Consider the following 26065-nt stretch of genomic DNA (forward strand, 5'->3'; position numbering starts at 1 on the left):
TTGACGCATCATCTTGGTTTCGCCTGTAGAATGAGTTCTAGGGCACTTACAGACAATATCTTTGCAGATTCTGAAACTTCAGAGTGTTTTCTTTCAAAAACTGTAGAATATGCATAGTCGAGCATCTTTTCGTGACAAAATATCACGCTTAAAACGGGAACGTTTTTTATCCAAAAATGAAATAGCGCCCCTAGAGATCCAACAGGTTAATAACTCTACCTACATGTACATATTACCTCAATTACCTTGACTAACCGGTCCCCCCGCACATTGACTCTGCACCGGTACCCCCTGTATATGGCCTCGCTATGGTTATTTTACTGCTGCTCTTTCATTATTTGTTACTTTTATTTATTTCTAATTTCTTTTTATTTCTTAGTGTTTTCCAATTTTCCCAGAAGTGGTTAGATTAATGGATTCTTCAATTACCTTGAGCTGATTTCTGACGTGCTGTTCCTTCTTTCTCCGTAGTGTATTTCTGTATTGCTTTAGTTATTCACCATAGGGAAGGCTCAAGTTTTCTTGGTCTCTGTTTTTGGTTGGATAGGTTTCTTAATTTCTTTCTTAGGTTTTTGCATTCTTCTTCAAACCATTTGTCACATGGATGACACTGGAGTGATGAAGCAGGCACGGGGAGTCAAACATTTAATAATGAACGGACATGGAACGAGACAGTAACAGCGTCAGCAAACAAAGTAACATCGTCACAAACAAAGAACAATCAATGCAGCAGCAGGGAACAGAGCTGGGGAACTGACAAATATAGGGGAGGAAATAAACAGGTGATGAGTGAGTCCAGGTGAGTCCAATATTGCTGATGCGCGTGACGAGGGAAAGCAGATTTGCGTAGTGGATGATAGCAGTGCGTGATGCAGGGCAGCCTGGTGCCCTCAAGCGCCAGGGGGGGAAGAGTACGCGTGCTTAGCTTAGCTCGGTGCGCTACATCCCAGCTCCCCACATCTGCCAGACTAGGGTGAAGATCCAGCCAGGGCGGATGGTGCCAGCCCTGCTCTCAAGATCTCCAGTACGCCTTCACGGTCCGGTCCATCCAGTGCCACCTCCACGCACCAGCCCTCCGGTGGCAGCCCCCCGCACCAGGCTGTCTCTCCGTCCTTTGGCTACAGGTCCACCCGCCTGTCCAGCGCTGCTAGCGCCTCCCGTCTCTCCAGAGCTGCTAGAGTCTCCCGCCTGTCCAGAGCTGCTAGAGTCCCGCCTGTCCAGAGCTGCTAGAGTCTCCCGCCTGTCCAGAGCCGCTAAAGTCTCTCGTCTGTCTAGAGCCTCTAGAGTCTCCCATCTGTCCTGAGCCGCCAGAGCCGGCAGTCTGCAAGGAGCCGCCAGAGCCGCCAGTCTGCAAGGAGCCGCCAGAGCCGCCAGTCTGCAAGGAACCGCCAGAGCCGGCAGTCTGCAAGGAGCCGCCAGTCGGCCAGGATCCGCCAGAGCCGCCAGTCGGCCAGGATCCGCCAGAGCCGCCATTCGGGCCAGGATCCGCCTGAGCCGCCATTCGGCCAGGATCCGCCAGAGCCGCCATTCGGCCAGGATCCGCCAGAGCCGTCAGTCGGCCAGAAGCTGCCAGAGCTGTCAACCAGCTTGAGCTATCTCTCAGTCCTGAGCTACCCCTCAGTCCTGAGCTACCTCTCAGTCCAGTGGGGCCATTTAGTAGGGTTGGCAATCCTAGGTCGGCGGTGAGGGTCGCCGTTCCTAGGAAGAGACTAAAGCGGACAAAGTCTATGGTGGAGTGGGGTCCACGTCCCACGCTAGAGCCGCCACCGTGGACAGATGCCCACCCAGACCCTCCCCTATGGATTTAGGTGTGCGGCCGGTAGTCCGCACCATCGGGGGGGGCGGGGGGTACTGTCACGCCCTGGCCTTAGTTATCTTTGTTTTCTTAATTATTTTGGTTAGGTCAAGGTGTGACATGGGGGATTTATGTGTTTTTTCTGGTCTAGGGTTTTTTGTATGTTTATCGGGCTGTTCCCTTTCTAGGTAGTTTGTATGTCTATGGTTGCCTAGATTGGTTCTCAATTAGAGGCAGATGTCTATCGTTGTCTCTGATTGAGAACCATATTTAGGCAGCCATATTCTGTGGGTACTTTGTGGGTGGTTGTTTCCTGTCTTTGTGTTCTCTGCACCAGATAGGACTGTTTGGTTTTGCCACGTTTGTTGTTTTTGTAATTGTGTTCATGTTTAGTTTCTCTTAGGTTAAAAAAGATGAACTTTAACCACGATGCATTTTGGTCCTCGTCTCCTTCGACGGAAGAAAACCGTGACAAATCTATTGTAAAACTCAGCAAAAACATAAATGTCCCTTTTTCAGAACCCAGTCTTTCAAAGATAATTCGTAAAAATCCAAATAACTTCACAGATCTTCCTTGTAAAGGGTTTAATAAACACTTTTTCCCATGCTTGTTCAATGATCCATAAACAATTAATGAACATGCACCTGTGGAACGGTCATTAAGACACTAACAGCTTACAGACTGTAGGTAATTAAGGTCACAGTTATGAAAACTGACCCTGAAAAACACCAAAAGAAAAATGCACAGGGTCCCTGCCCAGCCGCGTGAAAGTACCTTAGGCATGCTGCAAGGAGGCATGAGGACGCAGATGAGGCCAGGGCAATAAATTGCAATGTCTCTACAGAGAGATGCCTAAGATAGGGCTACAGGGAGACAGGACGGACAGCTGATCGTCCACGCAGTGGCAGACCACGTGTAGCAACACCTGAACAGGATCGGTACATCCAAACATAACACCTGTGGGACAGGTACAGGATGGCAACAACAACTGCCCGAGTTACACCAGGAACGCACAATCCCTCAATCAGTGTTCAGACTGTCTGCAATAGGCTGAGAGAGGCTGAACTGAGGGCTTGTAGACCTGTTGTAAGGCAGGTGCTCACCAGACATCACTGGTAACAATGTTGCCTATGGGCACAAACCCACCGTCGCTGGACCAGACAGGACTGGCAAAAATTACTCTTCACTGACGAGTCGCGGTTTTGTCTCACCAGGGGTGATGGTCTGATTCGCGTTTATCGTCGAAGGAATGAGCGTTACACCAAGGCCTGTACTCTGGAGGTCTGGAGCGGTGTGTCATAGCATCATCAGACTGAGCTTGTTGTCATTGCAGGCAATCTCAACGCTGTGAGTTACAGGGAAGACATCCTCCTCCCTCCTGTCGTACCCTTCCTGCAGGCTCATCCTGACCTGACCCTCCAGCATAACAATGCCACCAGCCATACTGCTCGTTATGTATGTGATTTCCTGCAAGACAGGAATGTCAGTGTTCTGCCATGGCCAGCGAAGAGCCCGGATCTCAATCCCATTGAGCACGTCTGGGACCTGTTGGATCGTAGGGTGAGGACTAGACCATTCCCCCCAGAAATGTCCGGGAACTTGCAGGTGCCTTGGTGGAAGAGTGGGGTAACATCTCACAGCAATAACTGGCAAATCTGGTGCAGTCCATGAGGAGGAGATGCACTGCAGTACTTAATGCACACCAGACTGTTACTTTAGATTTGACCCCCCCCCCCCCTTTGTTCAGGGACACATGAATCTATTTCTTTTAGTCACATGCCGGTGGAATTTGTTCAGTTCATGTCTCAGTTCTTGAATCTTCTTTTTTTCATACAAATATTTACATGTTAAGTTTGCTGAAAATAAACGCAGTTGACAGTGAGAGGACGTTTCTTTTTTTGCTGAGTTTATTTCTATTATTAATTTCCTTTGACTTTAATGCCCCATGATTCAGTAGTGCTCTGTTCAAGTAAACTGTGATTTTGCTGTGATCTGATAGGGGTGTCAGTGGGCTGACTGTGAATGCTCTGGGAGACTCTGGGTTGAGGTCAGTGATAAAGTATTCTACAGTACTACTGCCAAGAGATGAGCTATAGGTGTACCTACTGTAGGAGTCCCCTCAAAGCCTACCATTGACTATGTACATGCCCTGCGTGCGACAGAGCTCCAGGTATTGTCACCCGTTTTTGTTTGTTATGTTGTTGTAGCTGTTCCAAGGGGGCATATGGGGGAGGGAATGCTGTCACCTCCAGGTAGGTGTTTGTCCCCCTATGTGCTGAGGGTGTCAGGTTCTTGTCAGGTTCTTGTCCAGTTCTGGTGTTTAGGTTGCCACAGACTAGTCCATGTCCCTGGGCCTGGAAATGTTTAATTCCCCCTCCAGGATGGAGAAGCTGTCTTCATTAAAGTATGGAGATTCTAGTAGTGGGATGATATAGGTAGCACACAGGAGAACATTTTTCTCTGTTGAGAGAATTTCCTTTTGAATTTCTAGACACATGTAAAATGTTCGTGTTTTGATTAATTTAATAGAGTTAGGTCTGCTTTATACAAAATTAGCATACCCCCTGATTCCCTTCCCTTTTTCACACTTGGTAGTTTGGTGGATGGGACTTTCAGCTCCCTGTAACCTAGAGGGCAACCAGTGGGTCCATCTCCTCTATACCATGTTTATTGTAGGATGACAATGTCTGTATTTCTAATTTCTTTGGTAAAGTCCAGGTTCCTGCTCTTTAGGCCAAAGGCCGATGACCTCAGTCCTGGAATATTCCAGGATGAGATAGTGAAGGCTTTGTGTTCCATAAAGTGTCCAATGTTGTTAGTCGTGTGATTTGGCCTCCACAGTAAGTGTGAGCAGAGCCTGCTAAGCATCTGATAGATGTCTCTCTCTCTCTCTCTTGTTCCAAAAAAATAATATTTCATTCTGTTCTTTGCATAGATTAAAGCTAGAATCCTTAACTGAAACAATAACAAAGAGCACACCAAACCTCTGTTTCGGTAAAAGGCTGAGGGATAGGCCTGGAGAAATGTAGCCACTCTCAAATTCATAGCGAGAGCCATGGATGCAAGGACTGGTCATACATGATATCAAAATGATAGTTTTAACCAATGTTTTATACCGTCTTTGTTTACATTTATGTTGTTTACAAATATTTGTGTAAAAACAGCTTATTTTTCGGGTTCTAGTGGTGTACGACAGTTAAACTAAGCTCACAATGCATTTATAAGTTATATTCCTCAAGAATTAATGGGTAAATATTATTAATTTATAAGTCCAAAAGTTATGTAGCAATGAAGGATTCTAGCTTTAAGGCCTACGTCAAAGAATTGTATTTGGCCCAAGATGTGAGGACAAAACACACCTTTGCTTATCTGCCATTACTTGCTTACAGTACTGTACATTATCTTAGAGTGTATGTGTGTTTGTGTATGTGTGCGTGCATGCATTTGTGTGCGTCTCCATCCCATCTTTCATTCTAAGCCTATGATGAATAATGCCTCATTGAGCCAAGCATGTCTGGGCTGGATGGGTTTAGTCCACCAATGAATTCAAATGGGAAATGGCACAGTAGTACACTGTAGTCCTTGTCAGTCCACAGGGCACATGACTGACTACTGCTGGGAAGAGAGTGGAAATAGGAGGAGAGAGTAGACGCCACATGGAAACTATTATGACGTTGGTTTCACAATCTGGCTCTGAGACACACACACACACACACACACACACACACACACACACACACACACACACACACACACACACACACACACACACACACACACACACACACACACACACCATTTTGACACTGGTTAATTGGTCCACAATCTGGCAAAGCTGTCTTCACGTGTTTGGTTACATGTTGGGGGGAAATCCACACACCAGAACAGCCCAGTAGCAACACAAAGGAATCTCTTTCATCCTTATGTTCACCTTGGTGTGCTGACTGGGAACAGTCTCTGCTGTGATCAAAATAAACTTAGTCAAACGTGTGGGGGAAGGTTGGTGTTGATGTGAGTTAGAGAGTCATAATGGTGTGTTGTCATGACATCCACCAGTGTGCTGAAGGCTGGTATCACTGAGGTGTTGGTTGTCTCTCTGGGTAGACCATATTCAGTTTGACATATCATTCAGGATTCAGGATTCAGGACAGTGTTTTATAGTGTGTGTAGTAGGGGTTCTATTGTGTGTTGGGGTGGAATTAGGTTGGACGCGTGGGACATGATATTGTTCCCATAGAGTTCACAAACTTAAATTATTTGAATACAAGGATTTTACTAGAATCTAGGATTCCCAGAAGTACTTTCTCCCCCAATGTGAAGTTGATAGATAGTGTGTGAAGCCATGCGTGGGAGTGAGGACAGTTGCATATCAGACAGTGTGTTATTGTGCTTTGGCCGCTTGTGTAGTATGAGTGTGTGATGGTGCTATGAAGTATATTGTTCCTTATGATAAATTATTATGTATATTGATATTTATGATAAATGATGAGGTATATTGTTCCTTATAATAAATTATGAGGTATATTTAAGCTATAAGGCCCGAGGAGGTGTGGTTATGGCCAATATCCCAACGCTAAGGGCTGTTCTTATGCAGGACGTAGCGTGGAGTGCCTGGATACAACCTTTAGCCATGGTATATTGGCCATATACCACAAATCCCTGAGGTGCCCTATTGCTATTATGAACTGGTTACCAACGTAATTAATACAGTAAAAATAATGTTTTGTCATACCCATTGTATACTGTTTGATATATCATGGCTTTTAGCTAATCAGAATTCAAGGATCAAACCTCCCGGTTTATAATGTTACTAATAATAAATTATGAGGTATATTGTTCCTTATGATAAATGATGAGGTATATTGTTCCTTATGATAAATTATGAGGTATATTGTTCCTTATGATAAATGATGAGGTATATTGTTCCTTATGATAGATTATGAGGTATATTGTTCCTTATGATAAATGATGAGGTATATTGTTCCTTATGATAAATTATGAGGTATATTGTTCCTTATGATAAATTATGAGGTACATTGTTCCTTATGATAAATTATGAGGTAAATTGTTCCTTATGATAAATTATGAGGTATATTGTTCCTTATAATAAATAATGAGGCATATTGTTTCTTATGATAAATGATGAGGTAAATTGTTCATTACAATAAATGGATCACGGAGATGAAAAGTGAAGGAACCCGGGGTTGGAACCGGTTCAGGGAACAGAACCGGAAACTGGAAGATTAATACTTTTTTCAGGGAAGAAAAATGGAACCTGGAACAAAACTGTTCCTGGAAAATAACTATTATTTTAAAGCATGGGAACCACTTAATAACGTTATTTTAAGTTCCAGGCATTTTTTTCTAGTTCCACAACAAAGCACCTATGCAAAGCCCTCACTCTGTCACTCACAAACTTTTTCCAGTGTCTGCCTGTAAGCTGAAAATCTTTACCTGTGTGTGTTTAGGCTACCTGCCCCTCCCCCTCCGAAGCATAGCCTACTGTACTGACGTTACAAGCTTAATTCAGAAGATAGGGAGAGAAATTTTGAATTAGATAGAGATTAATGAATAAAAAAAATTCTGTGCTATTATCACGTTTGACATTGGATTTATTAACTAAGACGTGTTTTTAATTCTGGTGCTGCTTTGCACACACAAGCACATTAGCTAGCTAGCTCAAAGGACATTAAAATTGTATAATTATGTGGACCTAATTCACATAATGCATGTCATAACAAGATGCCCAGCGCTTCAAGCCTCCTCCTGAACCCTCTCTTGATCTCTCCCCACCCGCAAAATTTCAGTCGCATCTTGCGCCACAGGCTCCACTTCTCTGTCCATCACGCATGTAAACAACTAGCTTTCCTGCTCTATCCGCACTGATTGGTGAAGTCATTTAATGAGCTAAATGTAAACAACTGTTAATTTCACAGGTTCAAAAGGAACAATTTAAACCTGTACTTTTTGGGGTTCTAACCATTTCAGAACTTTATTTTTCTGGTCGGAGCAGTGGAACGAAACCAAAAAAATTGTGGTTCTGTACAGAATGTAACGATTGGGGAAATGCAATTCCTTGAGCGGAGCTTGGTGTAATCTGGTCACCTTGTTTGAATGTTAAGTCATGGTTATGACATGCCAATTTAAATGCATTCCTTCGTTCGGCCCAGCCCGTATGAAACTGGAGTCTCTATTTCCTGTTTGGCAGGAAAGAGAGGCCGAAAGATAATGCCTTTTACAGAGAGACAGACGTCCCACTCTTTCTGAAGCGGAGGTTCAGGAAATGAATGAATTTCTTCCAGGGAGGGAGGGTGGTGGGGTGGTTAGGGAGGGGGGTGGTTAGTGGGTTCTCTGTACCACCTTGTTGTGTGAACTGGTTTTGGGTGAGTGGGAGACAGAGGGGTACAGGGTGGATCACTGTAGAAGACGACAGGTAGCTTAGGGGTTATTAAGAACGTTGGGCTCCTTAACGACAGTTCGAATCACCAAGCCGATTAGGTGAAAAATATGTTGATGTACACTTGAGCAAGGCACTTATCCCAATTGCTCCTGTAAATCACTCTGGATAAGAGCATCTGATAAATGACACAAATGTAAACATAAGAATCTGCATAGACCTCCCCTTCAAATCCACTGAACTGTTTCTATAACATTACTTAACCTAAATTGACCAATTACAATCAACCTAGCGTGCAGTACAGAACACAAGACATGCCGTGTGTTTGTGTGTGTAAACATATGTGTATAACCATGCGGCCATATGTGTCTGCATGTGTCTGTTTGAGAATGGAAACCAGGTGTTTTTGTGCTCTTCCAACAACAGCATGTACAATAGCGGTTGCACTGTCAGCTAGCAGTGTGACCCCAGCAGGAGCCTTCACATCAAACACCCTGCTGATGGATGAGAAACCTATTTAGTTGGGCCAGGGCTCAGAACAAATGGGAGCAATTTACCCCAGGCAGTAAAATAGCACTCCACTCCCCTGGCCCGGCCCAGCCAAGCCCCGTTATTTTATATGAGATGTTAAATGGGGTAAGGGAGCATGCGTTACACATGGTCAGTGTTCGGTTCATGGGAAAGCTGCAAGTGTACAAGTCTTGACTGATTTCATGTCAGCACATGTAAAAATAATACAAATATATATAAAAGGTTTAAGGTCTGAAGGGAAGTCAGGAGGACTGAGACAATACAAGGTTTAAGGTCTGAAGGGAAGTCAGGAGGACTGAGACAATAAAAGGTTTAAGGTCTGAAGGGAAGTCAGGAGGACTGAGACAATAAAAGGTTTAAGGTCTGAAGGGAAGTCAGGAGGACTGAGACAATAAAAGGTTTAAGGTCTGAAGGGAAGTCAGGAGGACGGAGACAATAAAAGGTTTAAGGTCTGAAGGGAAGTCAGGAGGACTGAGACAATAAAAGGTTTAAGGTCTGAAGGGATGTCAGGAGGACTGAGACAATAAAAGGTTTAAGGTCTGAAGGGATGTCAGGAGGACTGAGACAATAAAAGGTTTAAGGTCTGAAGGGAAGTCAGGAGGACTGAGACAATAAAAGGTTTAAGGTCTGAAGGGATGTCAGGAGGACTGAGACAATAAAAGGTTTAAGGTCTGAAGGGAAGTCAGGAGGACTGAGACAATAAAAGGTTTAAGGTCTGAAGGGAAGTCAGGAGGACTGAGACAATAAAAGGTTTAAGGTCTGAAGGGAAGTCAGGAGGACTGAGACAATAAAAGAGTTAAGGTCTGAATGGAAGTCAGGATGACTGAGACAATAAAAGGTTTAAGGTCTGAAGGGAAGTCAGGAGGACTGAGACAATAAAAGGTTTAAGGTCTGAAGGGAAGTCAGGAGGACTGAGACAATAAAAGGTTTAAGGTCTGAAGGGAAGTCAGGAGGACTGAGACAATAAAAGGTTTAAGGTCTGAAGGGATGTCAGGAGGACTGAGACAATAAAAGGTTTAAGGTCTGAAGGGATGTCAGGAGGACTGAGACAATAAAAGGTTTAAGGTCTGAAGGGAAGTCAGGAGGACTGAGACAATAAAAGGTTTAAGGTCTGAAGGGATGTCAGGAGGACTGAGACAATAAAAGAGTTAAGGTCTGAAGGGATGTCAGGAGGACTGAGACAATAAAAGGTTTAAGGTCTGAAGGGAAGTCAGGAGGACTGAGACAATAAAAGGTTTAAGGTCTGAAGGGATGTCAGGAGGACTTAGACAATAAAAAAGTTAAGGTCTGAAGGGAAGTCAGGAGGACTGAGACAATAAAAGGTTTAAGGTCTGAAGGGAAGTCAGGAGGACTGAGACAATAAAAGGTTTAAGGTCTGAAGGGAAGTCAGGAGGACTGAGACAATAAAAGGTTTAAGGTCTGAAGGGATGTCAGGAGGACTGAGACAATAAAAGGTTTAAGGTCTGAAGGGAAGTCAGGAGGACTGAGACAATAAAAGAGTTAAGGTCTGAATTGTGGGGGTGGGGGGGGGGGTAAAGAGACATGGGTGGGAACTACACACGGATAAATTATGGTGTTGATGATGTCACTGCATTCCTGTAAAACCTTCAGAGTGTGTGTGTGTGTATGTGTCTGTGGTGTGGTGTGTGTGTGTGTGTGTAGCTGAGTGTGTTCTGGATATTGTCTCAACATGCACAATAAATCCAGAAGTAGCAAGGTAAACTTATTTACCATATAAACACTTTGATGCGCAACGATTCACCTCCCATGGAAAAGCTGTAAAATGTCCAACAGATGTTGCAGTTTACGGTACAGAAAATGACTTCCCAACACTCGCATTACTGAAGTAGCCTGTTCCTCCACTGATGTATGACTAAATGAGAATATATTGCGGTTACACAATGGCTTGACACAAACATGTCTGACAGATAATTGAATTAGGATCAGGGCTAACTTTTGATATACAGTACCAGTCAAAAAAACCTACTACTTTTTCTTTATTTGTACTATTTTCTACATTGTATAATAATAATGAAGACATCAAAACTAAGAAATAACACATATGCAATCATGTAGTAACTCAAGTGTTAAACAAATCATAATATATTTTAGATTCTTCAAAGTAGCCACCCTTTGCCTTGATGACAGCTTAGCACACTCTCGGCATTCTCTCAACCAGCTTCACCTGGTGTGCTTTTCCAACATTCTTGAAGGAGTTCCCACATATGCTGAGCACTTGTTGACTGCTTTTCCTTCACTCTGCGGTCCAACTCATCCCAAACCATCTCAATTGGGTTGAGGTCGGGTGATTGTGGAGGCCAGGTAATCTGATGCAGCACTCCATCACTCTCCTTCTTGGTCAAATAGCCCTTACACAGCCTGGAGGTGTGTTTTGGGTCATTGTAATGTGGAAATACAATTGATAGTCCCACTAAGCACAAACCAGATGGGATGGCATATTGCTGCAGAATGCTGTGGTAGGCATGCTGGTTAAGTATGCCTTGAATTCTAAATAAATCATAGACAGTGTCACCAGCAAAGCACCCCCACACCATCACACCTCCTCCTCCATGCTTGACAGTGGGAACCACACATGCAGTGATCATCCGTTCACCTACTCATCGTCTCACAAAGACATGGCGGTTGGAACCAAAAATCTCAAATTTGGACCAAAGGACAGTTTTCCACCAGTCTAATGTCCATTGCTCAAGTTTATTGACCCAAGCAAGTCTCTTATTCTTATTGGTGTTCTTTAGTAGTGGTTTATTTGCAGCAAATCAACCATGAAGGCCTGATTCATGCAGTCTCCTCTGAACAGTTGAGATGTGTCTGTTACTTGAACTCTGTGAAGCATTTATTTGGACTTCAATTTCTGAGGCTGGTAACTCTAATGAACTCTGCAGCAGAGGTAACTCTGAGACTTCCTTTCCTTTGGCGGTCCTCATGAGAGCCAGTTTCGTCATAGGGCTTGATGGTTACTGCGACTGCACTTGAAGAAACTTCCAAAGTTCTTTACATTTTCCGTGTTGACTGACCTTCATGTCTTAAAGTAATGATGGCCTGTCGTTTCTCTTTGCTTATTTGAGCTGTTCTTGCCGTAATATGGACTTGGTCTTTCATCTAGAAAGGCTATCTTCTGTATACCACCCCCTACCTTGTCACAACACAACTGATTGAGTCAAACCTATTAAGAAGGAAAGAAATTCCACATATTAACTTATAACAAGGTACACCTGTTAATTGAAATTCATTCCAGGTGACTACCTCATTAAATTGGTTGAGAGAATGCCAAGAGTGTGCAAAGCTGTCATCAAGGCCAAGGGTGGCTACTTTGAAGAATCTCAAATATAAAATATATTTTGATTTGTTTAACACTTTTTTGGTTACTACATGATTCCATGTGTACTATCATAGTTTTGATGTCTTCACTTTTATTCTACAAGAAAATAGTAAAAAAGAAAGAAAAACCCTTAAATAGAATTAAAAATAGTAGGTGTGTCCAAACTTTTGACTGGTACTGTATGTTATTATATCACAGTTCTCTAGCACTTGTATCATTATTAGCATAAAATTATTGCGTAGCCAAACACAATAAAAGTGTATAAAAAAAGGAAAGATCTAGTAAGAGAGACAAACGGACCACAGGCATGTGGAGCTGTATGAGGAATGAAGTTTAATGGGCTTATGGTCCTTCAAACAGTTCAGAGTTTAAACAGTCAGATGGTTATATAGGACAACAAAAACAACCAGCGCCACTTGTGTTGTCATAAACCACTTAGAACGTTATACAAACCATTCCTCAACGTTATACAAACCACCCAGGCTTATCACAGATCTGTTATTTCTGACACAAATTATTGGTGACCAGAGTCAAATAAAGATATACTGTTGGGGACTTTCTTTCACCAGAATTCGATTTTGGTTTAAATTTGGTTAAGCATTGGACTATATACCCTATTTCTTCAATGCCCTGCTCATACCTTCCATGGGGATTTAGTGAGGAGTTACTCTCTTTTTTCTCTCTCCCTTTTCTCTCTCCATCTCATCACTCGTTTCTCTCTGTTAGTTAACTGAGATCAGTGTTACTCTGCTGGTAAAGTAATAGTGATCTCAGTCTGAGTTATTGACACAATGTCTGTATAGCAGTCTCTCTCCGGCCCTGACACACGCACACACACACACACTCTCACACTCTCTCTGGCCCTGGGACAATCACAGATTCAGAGATGCTGGGTGACTGACTGATGGACAGACACGCAACGTGCTGGTGGGTGGTGGACAGACATATTGAGACAGACATAGAGACAGTGGTAAAGAAAGGCCTGGTCCTATGTTGCCCCATGACAGCGAGAGAGGGGGGCAACGGGTGTGTTGTGGCAAGGGCTGCCATTCCTATTGGTCTGCCGTCAACAAATGGGAGCGCTACCCTGAAGCATATATCACAGAGTGCTAGTTGTGGAGGCAGCCAATCGCTTCCCTATGTATATCCTGAGAAAGGGAGAGGGAAATATACTGCTAATATTGATAACACAATACTTATACTTATATCTTTAATCTGCAATTTCTAACCACATTTACCTGGTTGTTGTATAAAAACAGATTGCTGCCATTAGGAAAGTCAGGTGGTGGTGGCCTAATAGTAGGCTACTTCATTATCATTACTAAGACAAACTGCATCTCGTTATCTCTGCTGGTAGCTAATATGTCCTGTACTTCTCTGTAACATATATACACTACCATTCAAAAGTTTGGGGTTACTTAGAAATGTCTTTGTTTTTGAAAGAAAAACACCTTTTTTGGCCATTAAAATAACATCAAATTGATCAGAAATAATGTGTAGACATTGTTAATGTTGTAACATGGAAACAGCAGATTTTTAATGGAATATCTACGTACATAGGCGTACAGAGGTCCATTATCAGCAACTATCACTCCTGTGTTCCAATGGCATCTTGTCAAATCAAATCAAATCAAATCAAATTTTATTTGTCACATACACATGGTTAGCAGATGTTAATGCGAGTGTAGCGAAATGCTTGTGCTTCTAGTTCCAACAATGCAGTAATAACCAACAAGTAATCTAACTAACAATTCCAAAACTACTGTCTTGTACACAGTGTAAGGGGATAAAGAATATGTACATAAGGATATATGAATGAGTGATGGTACAGAGCAGCATAGGCAAGATACAGTAGATGGTATCGAGTACAGTATATACATATGAGATGAGTATGTAAACAAAGTGGCATAGTTAAAGTGGCTAGTGATACATGTATTACATAAGGATACAGTCGATGATATAGAGTACAGTATATACGTATGCATATGAGATTAATAATGTAGGGTAAGTAACATTATATAAGGTAGCATTGTTTAAAGTGGCTAGTGATATATTTACATCATTTCCCATCAATTCCCATTATTAAAGTGGCTGGAGTTGAGTCAGTGTCAGTGTGTTGGCAGCAGCCACTCAATGTTAGTGGTGGCTGTTTAACAGTCTGATGGCCTTGAGATAGAAGCTGTTTTTCAGTCTCTCGGTCCCAGCTTTGATGCACCTGTACTGACCTCGCCTTCTGGATGATAGCGGGATGAACAGGCAGTGGCTCGGGTGGTTGATGTCCTTGATGATCTTTATGGCCTTCCTGTGACATCGGGTGGTGTAGGTGTCCTGGAGGGCAGGTAGTTTGCCCCCGGTGATGCGTTGTGCAGACCTCACTACCCTCTGGAGAGCCTTACGGTTGAGGGCGGAGCAGTTGCCGTACCAGGCGGTGATACAGCCCGCCAGGATGCTCTCGATTGTGCATCTGTAGAAGTTTGTGAGTGCTTTTGGTGACAAGCCGAATTTCTTCAGCCTCCTGAGGTTGAAGAGGCGCTGCTGCGCCTTCTTCACAATGCTGTCTGTGTGAGTGGACCAATTCAGTTTGTCTGTGATGTGTATGCCGAGGAACTTAAAACTTGCTACCCTCTCCACTACTGTTCCATCGATGTGGATAGGGGGGTGTTCCCTCTGCTGTTTCCTGAAGTCCACAATCATCTCCTTAGTTTTGTTGACGTTGAGTGTGAGGTTATTTTCCTGACACCACACTCCGAGGGCCCTCACCTCCTCCCTGTAGGCCGTCTCGTCGTTGTTGGTAATCAAGCCTACCACTGTTGTTTCGTCCGCAAACTTGATGATTGAGTTGGAGGTGAACAGGGAGTACAGGAGAGGGCTCAGAACGCACCCTTGTGGGGCCCCAGTGTTGAGGATCAGCGGGGAGGAGATGTTGTTGCCTACCCTCACCACCTTGTGTTAGCTAATCTAAGTTTATAATTTTAAAAGGCTAATTGATCATTAGAAACCCTTTTGCAATTATGTTAGTGTTAGGAATTTTATGAATAATGACTAAACAATATCTACATTTAAATAGAACTATAACTAATTAAACTCTACCCTGTTTTACAATATCTGATGAATAATGTTAGTTCCTAAGAAAGAGGTTATGTAGCATGGATAAGGGGTAATTGGAAATGATAACCATTGTGTAGGAAGGAATGTGTGTGTGTGTGTCTTAAGTAAGCAAAGAGGGTCATTAACCTATTTTGAACCGACTCAACTATAACTCTGTGGCGATCAAATAAGACAGCGAGAGCCTCTCCAGGTTTTCCGTATCTGGAACTGTCTGCTAAAGTGGTAATAAATTATGGTGAGACTTCAGGAGTTAATCCAGTTATATTGTGTGTCATGTATGTGCGCTGGTGAGTTGGAATGAACTTTTGAACCTGCTTTGTCCTGATCGAGAGGAGGAAGGACATTTTAAAACCTATGACGTCATATTTGATATATAAACTGTTGTACAGAGTTCTATGAGCAGCGCGCTCCGAGAATAAATGCTATTGGCTAATTTTGATAAGACTGGTCTCTGTCTATTTTATGCAAATAAGGATCTTACAAATTCTTAGAAACAGACAGAGGGATTTTAATTGTATTGGTTAATGAACACATATAGGAATTATAAAATTCCCTTGACAGTTAGCACAGCTGAAAACTGTTGTCCTGTTTAAAGAAGCAATACAACTGGCCTTCTTTGGACTAGTTGAATATCTGGAGCATCAGCATTTTTGGGTTCGATTAAAGGCTCAGAATGGCCAGAAACAAAGAATTTCTTCTGAAACTCATCAGTCTATTGTTGTTCTGAAAAATGAAGAATGAGTGTGAGGCCCCGGTGCACAACTGAACAAGAGGACAAGTACATTAGAGTGTCTAATTTGAGAAACTGGCAGCTTCATGAAATAGTAACTGCAAAACACCAGTCTCAACATCAACAGGGAAGAGGCGACTCTGGGATGCTGGCCTTCTAGGCTGAGTTGCAAAGAAAAAGCCATATCTCAGACTGGCCAATAAAAACACAAGATTAAGATGGGCAAAAGAACACAGACACTGGATAGAGGAACTCTGCCTGAAGGCCAGCATCCCGGAGTCACCTCTTCACTGTTGACGTTGAGACTGATGTTTTGCAGGTACTATTTAATGAAGCTGCCAGTTGAGGACTTGTGAGGTGTCTGTTTCTCAAACTAGACACTCTAATGTACTTGTCCTCTTGCTCAGTTGTGCACCGGGGCCTCCCACTCCTCTTTCTATTCTGGTTTGGGCCAGTTTGCGCTGTTCTGTGAAGGGAGTAGAACAGAGCGTTGTACGAGATCTTCAGTTTCTTGGTAATTTCTCGCATGGAATAGTCTTTATTTCTCAGAACATGATTAGACTGATGAGTTTCAGAAGAAAGTTATTTGTTTCTGGCCATTTTGAGCCTGTAATCGAACCCACAAATGCCGATGCTCCAGATACTCAACTAGTCTAATAAAGAAGGCCATATTTATTGCTTTTTTAATTAGAACAACAGTTTTCAGCTGTGCTAACATAATTGCAAAAGGGTTTTCTAATGATCAATTAGCCTTTTAAAATGATCAACTTGGATTAGCTAACACAACATGCCATTGGAACACAGGAGTGACGGTTGCTGATAATGGAACACTGTACGCCTATGTAGATATTCCATTTAAAAAAATCTGCCGTTTCCAGCTACAATAGTCATTTACAACATTAACAATGTTTTCACTGAATTTCTGATCAATTTGACGTTATTTTAATGAACCAAAGATGTGGTTTTCTTTCAAAAACAAAGACATTTCTAAGTGACCCCAAACTTTGAACGGGCATGTGTGTGTGTGTGTCTTACCCCACTCCCAGTGTGAGAAGGTGTGAGACCAGCAGTGAGGGGATGAGGATCATGAGGACCTCAGAGGAGAACAGGCCTCTCTTCATCACCTCACTCTTCCTTACACTCAGGGAGCCTGACTGCTGCTTCGGGTGCTGGAACACAAACTCCCTTGGGCAGCGAGAGAGATGGGGGGAAGGGAAACAAGGGAGATGAAGATAGAAAGAGATTTAGAGAGATCAGAAGAAATGGGAACATAGATAGATGGAAGGAAAGGAGGAAGAGAAGGAAAGAGGGGGAAGACATGAATGAAACATTTTGTTTTGTCTTGTTTTTCAAGATGAAAGGAGATTTCTCAGGAGAAATTCTGTAGTCTCATACCATGAAGAGAAAGATACCTTCATGACTGTAGAATAATATCATATGTCATGTTCAGATGTAATGGAGAGATATTACCTGTCAGGTTTCAATGCTATTGTACACAGTTTTATTCATTATGTATTAAAATAATAACTACATTCCCTCTAGCAAATCCACAGGCCCCCCATGAGTCAGTGGTTGTTCTTAGCAGCCAAGTACTATGTGTATGTTAGTTAATGTGTTCACATTACAACTACTCAGATAAGGTCAATGGAATTCAAATGAATTACAGTGAAAATCAATTTGGAATCATTCCAATTATATGCGTAGGTTCTTACTTTGGTGGAAGGTTCTCAGGCCGACTGGACCAGTCCCATACCCACTCAGAAATCAGCCCCCTCTCCCCTTCTTCTTCGGACTGAGACGGGAGAAGAGAGGGAAATATAAATGTAATTTAATAAGTACATTTGCCATCATGAAAACACTGACTTGTGTGGTGTTAAAGCTATCTAATAGCAAAGGCTTGCTACTGCTACAGTAAAATATGTGATGTGAATGTTGTGTGTTTGTTTAGTACCTGTATGGTAACACAGTCTGTACTGCTGCTGCCTTCACTGTGGGGAGGGGAAGCAACAGTCTGTGGAGGAGTCACCACCTGTGGAGGACTGAACACAGAGAGCAAGTCAACCTTGACTTCTCAATAACAACACACACACACACACACACACACACACACACACACACACACACACACACACACACACACACACACACACACACACACACACACACACACACACATACACAAGCACAGAGTGGGAGAGAAAAGAGAGAGACAGAGAAAGAAAGAGGGAGAGAGTGCAAGAGGGGCATAAAGCTTCTCGTATTTCTGTTGGTGTAGGCTACTAACCTGTCATTACTCCACTCAGCTACTAACCTGTCATTACTCCTCTCTCAGCTACTAACCTGTCATTACTCCTCTCTCAGCTACTAACCTGTCATTACTCCTCTAAACTACTAACCTGTCATTACTCCTCTCTCAGCTACTAACCTGTCATTACTCCTCTCTCAGCTACTAACCTGTCATTACTCTTCTCAGCTACCAACCTGTCATTACTCCGCTCAGCTACTAACCTGTCATTACTCCTCTCTCAGCTACTAACCTGTCATTACTCCTCTCAGCTACTAACCTGTCATTACTACTCTCTCAGCTACTAACCTGTCATTACTCCTCTCTCAGCTACTAACCTGTAGTTACTCCTCTCTCAGCTACTAACCTGCCATTACTCCTCTCTCAACTACTAACCTGTCATTACTCTTCTCAGCTACTAACCTGTCATTACTTCTCTCTCAGCTACTAACCTGTCATTACTCCTCTCTCAGCTACTAACCTGTCATTACTCCTCTCTCAGCTACTAACCTGTCATCACTCCTCTCTCAGCTACTAACCTGTCATTACTCCTCTCTCAGCTACTAACCTGTCATTACTCTTCTCAGCTACTAACCTGTCATTACTCCTCTCTCAGCTACTAACCTGTCAAACCTCCTCTCTCAGCTACTAACCTGTCATCACTCCTCTCTCAGCTACTAACCTGTCATTACTCCTCTCTCAGCTACTAACCTGTAGTTACTCCTCTCTCAGCTACTAACCTGCCATTACTCCTCTCTCAACTACTAACCTGTCATTACTCTTCTCAGCTACTAACCTGTCATTACTTCTCTCTCAGCTACTAACCTGTCATTACTCCTCTCTCAGCTACTAACCTGTCATTACTCCTCTCTCAGCTACTAACCTGTCATCACTCCTCTCTCAGCTACTAACCTGTCATTACTCTTCTCTCAGCTACTAACCTGTCATCACTCCTCTCTCAGTTACTAACCTGTCATCACTCCTCTCTCAGCTACTAACCTGTCATCACTCCTCTCTCAGCTACTAACCTGTCATTACTCCTCTCTCAGCTACTAACCTGTCATTACTCTTCTCAGCTACTAACCTGTCATTACTCCTCTCTCAGCTACTAACCTGTCAAACCTCCTCTCTCAGCTACTAACCTGTCATCACTCCTCTCTCAGCTACTAACCTGTCATTATTCCTCTCTCAGCTACTAACCTGTCATTACTCCTCTCAGCTACTAACCTGTCACTACTCCTCTCAACTACTAACCTGTCATTACTCTTCTCAGCTACTAACCTGTCATTACTCCTAACTCAGCTACTAACCTGTCATTACTCCTCTCTCAGCTACTAACCTGTCATTACTCCTCTCTCAGCTACTAACCTGTCATCACTCCTCTCTCAGCTACTAACCTGTCATTACTCCTCTCTCAGCTACTAACCTGTCATTACTCCTCTCTCAGCTACTAACATGGTTATCACTCCTCTCTCAGTTACTAACCTGTCATCACTCCTCTCTCAGCTACTAACCTGTCATCACTCCTCTCTCAGCTACTAACCTGTCATTACTCCTCTCTCAGCTACTAACCTGTCATTACTCTTCTCAGCTACTAACCTGTCATTACTCCTCTCTCAGCTACTAACCTGTCAAACCTCCTCTCTCAGCTACTAACCTGTCATCACTCCTCTCTCAGCTACTAACCTGTCATTATTCCTCTCTCAGCTACTAACCTGTCATTACTCCTCTCAGCTACTAACCTGTCACTACTCCTCTCAGCTACTAACCTGTCATTACTCTTCTCAGCTACTAACCTGTCATTACTCCTCACTCAGCTACTAACCTGTCATTACTCCTCTCTCAGCTACTAACCTGTCATTACTCCTCTCTCAGCTACTAACCTGTCATCACTCCTCTCTCAGCTACTAACCTGTCATTACTCTTCTCTCAGCTACTAACCTGTCATTACTCCTCTCTCAGCTACTAACATGGTTATCACTCCTCTCTCAGCTACTAACCTGTCATTACTCCTCTCTCAGCTACTAACCTGTTATTATTCCTCTCAGCTACTAACCTGTAATTACTCCTCTCTCAGCTACTAACCTGTCATCACTCCTCTCAGCTACTAACCGGTCATTACTCCTCTCTCAGCTACTAACCTGTCATTACTCCTCTCTCAGCTACTAAACTGTCATTACTCCTCTCTCAGCTACTAACCTGTCATTACTCTTCTCAGCTACTAACCTGTCATTACTCCTCTCAGCTACTAACCTGTCATTACTCCTCTCTCAGCTACTAACCTGTCATTACTCCGCTCTCAGCTACTAACCTGTCATTACTCCTCTCTCAGCTACTAACCTGTCATTACTCTTCTCTCAGCTACTAACCTGTCATCACTCCTCTCTCAGTTACTAACCTGTCATCACTCCTCTCTCAGCTACTAACCTGTCATCACTCCTCTCTCAGCTACTAACCTGTCATTACTCCTCTCTCAGCTACTAACCTGTCATTACTCTTCTCAGCTACTAACCTGTCATTACTCCTCTCTCAGCTACTAACCTGTCATTACTCCTCTCTCAGCTACTAAACTGTCATCAATCCTCTCTCAGCTACTAACCTGTCATTATTCCTCTCTCAGCTACTAACCTGTCATTACTCCTCTCAGCTACTAACCTGTCACTACTCCTCTCCACTACTAACCTGTCATTACTCTTCTCAGCTACTAACCTGTCATTACTCCTCACTCAGCTACTAACCTGTCATTACTCCTCTCTCAGCTACTAACCTGTCATTACTCCTCTCTCAGCTACTAACCTGTCATCACTCCTCTCTCAGCTACTAACCTGTCATTACTCCTCTCTCAGCTACTAACCTGTTATTACTCCTCTCTCAGCTACTAACCTGTCATCACTCCTCTCTCAGCTACTAACCTGTCATTACTCCTCTCTCAGCTACTAACCTGTTATTATTCCTCTCTCAGCTACTAACCTGTAATTACTCCTCTCTCAGCTACTAACCTTTCATCACTCCTCTCAGCTACTAACCGGTAATTACTCCTCTCTCAGCTACTAACCTGTCATTACTCCTCTCTCAGCTACTAACCTGTCATTACCCCTCTCTCAGCTACTAACCTGTCATTACTCCTCACTCAGCTACTAACCTGTCATTACTCCTCTCTCAGCTACTAACCTGTCATTACTCCTCTCTCAGCTACTAACCTGTCATCACTCCTCTCTCAGCTACTAACCTGTCATTACTCCTCTCTCAGCTACTAACCTGTTATTACTCCTCTCTCAGCTACTAACCTGTCATCACTCCTCTCTCAGCTACTAACCTGTCATTACTCCTCTCTCAGCTACTAACCTGTTATTATTCCTCTCTCAGCTACTAACCTGTCATTACACCTCTCTCAGCTACTAACCTGTCATTACTCCTCTCTCAGCTACTAACCTGTCATCACTCCTCTCAGCTACTAACCTGTCATTACTCCTCTCTCAGCTACTAACCTGTCATTACTCCTCTCTCAGCTACTAACCTGTCATTACTCCTCTCAGCTACTAACCTGTCACTACTCCTCTCCACTACTAACCTGTCATTACTCTTCTCAGCTACTAACCTGTCATTACTCCTCACTCAGCTACTAACCTGTCATTACTCCTCTCTCAGCTACTAACCTGTCATTACTCCTCTCTCAGCTACTAACCTGTCATCACTCCTCTCTCAGCTACTAACCTGTCATTACTCCTCTCTCAGCTACTAACCTGTTATTACTCCTCTCTCAGCTACTAACCTGTCATCACTCCTCTCTCAGCTACTAACCTGTCATTACTCCTCTCTCAGCTACTAACCTGTTATTATTCCTCTCTCAGCTACTAACCTGTAATTACTCCTCTCTCAGCTACTAACCTGTCATTACTCCTCTCTCAGCTACTAACCTGTCATTACCCCTCTCTCAGCTACTAACCTGTCATTATTCCTCTCTCAGCTACTAACCTGTCACTACTCCTCTCTCAGCTACTAACCTGGCATTACCTTTCTCAGCTACTAACCTGTCATTACTCTTCTCAGCTACTAACCTGTCATTACTCCTCTCTCAGCTACTAACCTGTCATTACTCCTCTCTCAGCTACTAACCTGTCATTACTCCTCTCTCAGCTACTAACCTGTCATTACTCCTCTCTCAGCTACTAACCTGTCATTACTCCTCTCTCAGCTACTAACCTGTCATCACTCCTCTCACAGCTACTAACCTGTCATTACTCCTCTCTCAGCTACTAACCTGTCATTATTCCTCTCTCAGCTACTAACCTGTCATTACTCCTCTCTCAGCTACTAACCTGTCATTATTCTTCTCTCAGCTAGTAACCTGTCATTAGTCCTCTCTCAGCTACTAACCTGTCATTACTCCGCTCAGCTACTAACCTGTCATTACTCCTCTCTCAGCTACTAACCTGTCATTACTCCTCTCAGCTACTAACCTGTCATTACTACTCTCTCAGCTACCAACCTGTCATTACTCCTCTCTCAGCTACTAACCTGTCATTACTCCTCTCTCAGCTACTAACCTGTCATTACTCCTCTCTCAGCTACTAACCTGTCATTACTCTTCTCAGCTACTAAACTGTCATTACTTCTCTCTCAGCTACTAACCTGTCATTACTCCTCTCTCAGCTACTAACCTGTCATTACTCCTCTCTCAGCTACTAACCTGTCATTCCTCTCTCAGCTACTAACCTGTCATTACTCCTCTCTCAGCTACTAACCTGTCATCACTCCTCTCACAGCTACTAACCTGTCATTACTCCTCTCTCAGCTACTAACCTGTCATTACTCCTCTCTCAGCTACTAACCTGTCATTCCTCTCTCAGCTACTAACCGGTCATTACTCCTCTCTCAGCTACTAACCTGTCATTACTCCTCTCTCAGCTACTAACCTGTCATTACTCCTCTCTCAGCTACTAACCTGTCATTATTCTTCTCTCAGCTACTAACCTGTCATCACTCCTCTCAGCTACTAACCTGGCATTACCTTTCTCAGCTACTAACCTGTCATTACTCTTCTCAGCTACTAACCTGTCATTACTCCTCTCTCAGCTACTAACCTGTCATTACTCCTCTCTCAGCTACTAACCTGTCATTACTCCTCTCTCAGCTACTAACCTGTCATTACTCCTCTCTCAGCTACTAACCTGTCATTACTCCTCTCTCAGCTACTAACCTGTCATCACTCCTCTCACAGCTACTAACCTGTCATTACTCCTCTCTCAGCTACTAACCTGTCATTACTCCTCTCTCAGCTACTAACCTGTCATTACTCCTCTCTCAGCTACTAACCTGTCATTACTCCTCTCTCAGCTACTAACCTGTCATTACTCCTCTCAGCTACTAACCTGTCATTACTCCTCTCTCAGCTACTAACCTGTCATTACTCCGCTCAGCTACTAACCTGTCATTACTCCTCTTTCAGCTACTAACCTGTCATTACTCCTCTCAGCTACTAACCTGTCATTACTACTCTCTCAGCTACTAACCTGTCATTACTCCTCTCTCAGCTACTAACCTGTCATTACTCCTCTCTCAGCTACTAACCTGTCATTACTCCTCTCTCAGCTACTAACCTGTCATTACTCTTCTCAGCTACTAAACTGTCATTACTTCTCTCTCAGCTACTAACCTGTCATTACTCCTCTCTCAGCTACTAACCTGTCATTCCTCTCTCAGCTACTAACCTGTCATTACTCCTCTCTCAGCTACTAACCTGTCATCACTCCTCTCACAGCTACTAACCTGTCATTACTCCTCTCTCAGCTACTAACCTGTCATTACTCCTCTCTCAGCTACTAACCTGTCATTACTCTTCTCAGCTACTAAACTGTCATTACTTCTCTCTCAGCTACTAACCTGTCATTACTCCTCTCTCAGCTACTAACCTGTCATTCCTCTCTCAGCTACTAACCTGTCATTACTCCTCTCTCAGCTACTAACCTGTCATCACTCCTCTCACAGCTACTAACCTGTCATTACTCCTCTCTCAGCTACTAACCTGTTATTATTCCTCTCTCAGCTACTAACCTGTCATTACTCCTCTCTCAGCTACTAACCTGTCACTACTCCTCTCAGCTACTAACCTGTCATTACTCCTCTCTCAGCTACTAACCTGTCATTACTCCTCTCTCAGCTACTAACCTGTCATTACTCCTCTCTCAGCTACTAACCTGTCATTATTCATCTCTCAGCTAGTAACCTGTCATTACTCCTCTCTCAGCTACTAACCTGTCATTACTCCTCTCTCAGCTACTAACCTGTCATTACTCCTCTCAGCTACTAACCTGTCATTACTACTCTCTCAGCTACTAACCTGTCATTACTCCTCTCTCAGCTACTAAACTGTCATTTCTCCTCTCTCAGCTACTAACCTGTCATTACTCCTCTCTCAGCTACTAACCTGTCATTACTCCTCTCTCAGCTACTAACCTGTCATCACTCCTCTCACAGCTACTAACCTGTCATTACTCCTCTCTCAGCTACTAACCTGTTATTATTCCTCTCTCAGCTACTAACCTGTCATTACTCCTCTCTCAGCTACTAACCTGTCACTACTCCTCTCAGCTACTAACCTGTCATTACTCCTCTCTCAGCTACTAACCTGTCATTACTCCTCTCTCAGCTACTAACCTGTCATTACTCCTCTCTCAGCTACTAACCTGTCATTATTCATCTCTCAGCTAGTAACCTGTCATTACTCCTCTCTCAGCTACTAACCTGTCATTACTCCTCTCTCAGCTACTAACCTGTCATTACTCCTCTCAGCTACTAACCTGTCATTACTACTCTCTCAGCTACTAACCTGTCATTACTCCTCTCTCAGCTACTAAACTGTCATTTCTCCTCTCTCAGCTACTAACCTGTCATTACTCCTCTCTCAGCTACTAACCTGTCATTACTCCGCTCAGCTACTAACCTGTCATTACTCCTCTCTCAGCTACTAACCTTTCATCACTCCTCTCAGCTACTAACCGGTCATTACTCCTCTCTCAGCTACTAACCTGTCATTACTCCTCTCTCAGCTACTAACCTGTCATTACCCCTCTCTCAGCTACTAACCTGTCATTACTCCTCACTCAGCTACTAACCTGTCATCACTCCTCTCTCAGCTACTAACCTGTCATTACTCCTCTCTCAGCTACTAACCTGTCATTATTCTTCTCTCAGCTAGTAACCTGTCATTACTCCTCTCTCAGCTACTAACCTGTCATTACTCCGCTCAGCTACTAACCTGTCATTACTCCTCTCTCAGCTACTAACCTTTCATCACTCCTCTCAGCTACTAACCGGTCATTACTCCTCTCTCAGCTACTAACCTGTCATTACTCCTCTCTCAGCTACTAACCTGTCATTACCCCTCTCTCAGCTACTAACCTGTCATTACTCCTCACTCAGCTACTAACCTGTCATTACTCCTCTCTCAGCTACTAACCTGTCATTACTCCTCTCTCAGCTACTAACCTGTCATCACTCCTCTCTCAGCTACTAACCTGTCATTACTCCTCTCTCAGCTACTAACCTGTTATTACTCCTCTCTCAGCTACTAACCTGTCATCACTCCTCTCTCAGCTACTAACCTGTCATTACTCCTCTCTCAGCTACTAACCTGTTATTATTCCTCTCTCAGCTACTAACCTGTAATTACTCCTCTCTCAGCTACTAACCTTTCATCACTCCTCTCAGCTACTAACCGGTCATTACTCCTCTCTCAGCTACTAACCTGTCATTACTCCTCTCTCAGCTACTAACCTGTCATTACCCCTCTCTCAGCTACTAACCTGTCATTATTCCTCTCTCAGCTACTAACCTGTCACTACTCCTCTCAGCTACTAACCTGGCATTACCTTTCTCA

At 43.4% G+C, this 26065-nt stretch overlaps 1 protein-coding gene across 1 annotated transcript in view; it reads right to left on the bottom strand.

Annotated features, from left to right (window-relative positions):
• Nucleotides 1-12374: 12374 nt before the first annotated feature.
• LOC139422792 (BCL2/adenovirus E1B 19 kDa protein-interacting protein 3-like) overlaps nt 12375-26065 on the bottom strand; it is an 87951-nt gene continuing 74260 nt past the window's right edge. The window contains exons 3-6 of the mRNA XM_071174146.1: nt 17854-17941; nt 17615-17694; nt 16938-17087; nt 12375-13212 (exon numbers count right to left, since the gene is read on the bottom strand). Of these exons, the coding sequence (XP_071030247.1) occupies nt 13164-13212; nt 16938-17087; nt 17615-17694; nt 17854-17941 (367 nt within the window). The 3' untranslated portion in view covers nt 12375-13163. The remainder of the gene's footprint in view (nt 13213-16937; nt 17088-17614; nt 17695-17853; nt 17942-26065) is intronic.

This window comes from Oncorhynchus clarkii, chromosome 12 (genome assembly GCF_045791955.1).
Source record: "Oncorhynchus clarkii lewisi isolate Uvic-CL-2024 chromosome 12, UVic_Ocla_1.0, whole genome shotgun sequence".
Classification (NCBI taxonomy): Eukaryota; Metazoa; Chordata; class Actinopteri; order Salmoniformes; family Salmonidae; genus Oncorhynchus; species Oncorhynchus clarkii.